This window comes from Octopus bimaculoides, chromosome 27 (assembly GCF_001194135.2).
Source record: "Octopus bimaculoides isolate UCB-OBI-ISO-001 chromosome 27, ASM119413v2, whole genome shotgun sequence".
Lineage (NCBI taxonomy): Eukaryota > Metazoa > Mollusca > Cephalopoda > Octopoda > Octopodidae > Octopus > Octopus bimaculoides.
Genome location: NC_069007.1, coordinates 17,754,336 through 17,755,533, shown reverse-complemented (window position 1 = coordinate 17,755,533; position 1,198 = coordinate 17,754,336). Strand labels below are relative to the sequence as shown.

The 1,198-nt window shown below is 39.0% G+C and overlaps 2 protein-coding genes across 3 annotated transcripts in view; one reads left to right on the top strand and one right to left on the bottom strand.

The window, feature by feature from the left end:
* Window positions 1-1,182, top strand: part of LOC106868389 (uncharacterized) — a 437,000-nt gene extending 435,818 nt beyond the window's left edge. Inside the window, exon 20 of one of the 2 annotated variants that reach the window (XM_052977217.1) lies at window positions 396-1,182. In XM_052977217.1, the coding sequence (XP_052833177.1) occupies window positions 396-487 (92 nt within the window). In that variant the 3' untranslated portion in view covers window positions 488-1,182. The remainder of the gene's footprint in view (window positions 1-395) is intronic. The other variant, XM_052977216.1, reaches the window with a different exon arrangement.
* The window catches only part of LOC106870157 (collagen alpha-1(XII) chain), a 490,284-nt gene that overhangs the window by 455,275 nt on the left and 33,811 nt on the right, over window positions 1-1,198 (bottom strand). The gene's annotated exons all lie outside the window — the stretch shown is intronic.

Below are 1,198 nucleotides of genomic sequence, written 5' to 3'. Positions count from 1 at the left end.
TATATATATATATATATATATATATATATATATATATATGTAATAAGGGTTGCTTGTTAGCAATTTTCAACCAAATTGGAACACTAGCTTTTGTTAGTAAATGCTTAAAGGAGAATCTGGATAAACTGGGATTTTCAGAAAGAGAAATTGACCGGCTGATTCGTACGTTATAAGCGCAATCTGTGAGTGGAACAGTAAAAATATGCAAGACTTTTCTCAAGTTCCAAATGTGAATTTGTCTGTGTTAACTACATCCCAAAGACGAAGCCTCGTATCTTTGTTGGAAACCGGCTCCCTCCTCAGTGGAAGATGTATTATAATTAAAAAATAGAAGAGACATACATACATACATACATACATAAATTTACTTAACTTTTTAAAAATATATTTTTCAGATCCCAGAGACGAACCCAGTGCAGGCTATAGACAACTTTCCATAAACGCATGGATTTCTGCGGGACTCTTAGCTGCTTGGCGATTGGCATGATCAGAGATAGTGTGCAGATATAACTGCTACCAAAACCAATGAGCAGTTATTACACAGTGCGATTATTGCTGTTTAAAACTCTGTGTGTAAGTGTGTGTGTGTGTGCGTGTATAAGTGTGAATATGCAGGAAATTATGTTTGTCTTTCCAAGACACGAACACACACACACACATGGATATAGACATGCGCACATATTTATATGTATGTATATACGCTTATACCCGATGACAGACCGTTAACCACTAAACCTTTTTTTTATTTTCTCTCCCTGTTTATTTCTGTGTTCCTTTCTGCCGAAGAGCGTAGGCTCGAAACATAAACGACTTTCTCACTTCCCGAGCGTTAAACTAATATATCTGTTGTTTATACACCAGTCTTCGTCTTTTGTGGGTTTTTTTGTAAATTCTCACCAAGGCGTAGGAGTGGCTGTGTGGTAAGTAGCTTGCTTACCAACCACATGGTCCCGGGTTCAGTCCCACTGCGTGGCATCTTGGGCAAGTGTCTTCTACTATAGCCTCGGGCAGACCAAAGCCTTGTGAGTGGATTTGGTAGACGGAAACTGAAAGAAGCCCGTCGTATATATGTATATATATATGTGTATGTATGTATGTGTTTGTGTGTCTGTGTTTGTCCCCCCAACATCGCTTGACAACCGATGCTGGTGTGTTTATGTCCCCGTAACTTTGCGGTTCGGCAAAAGAGACCGATAGA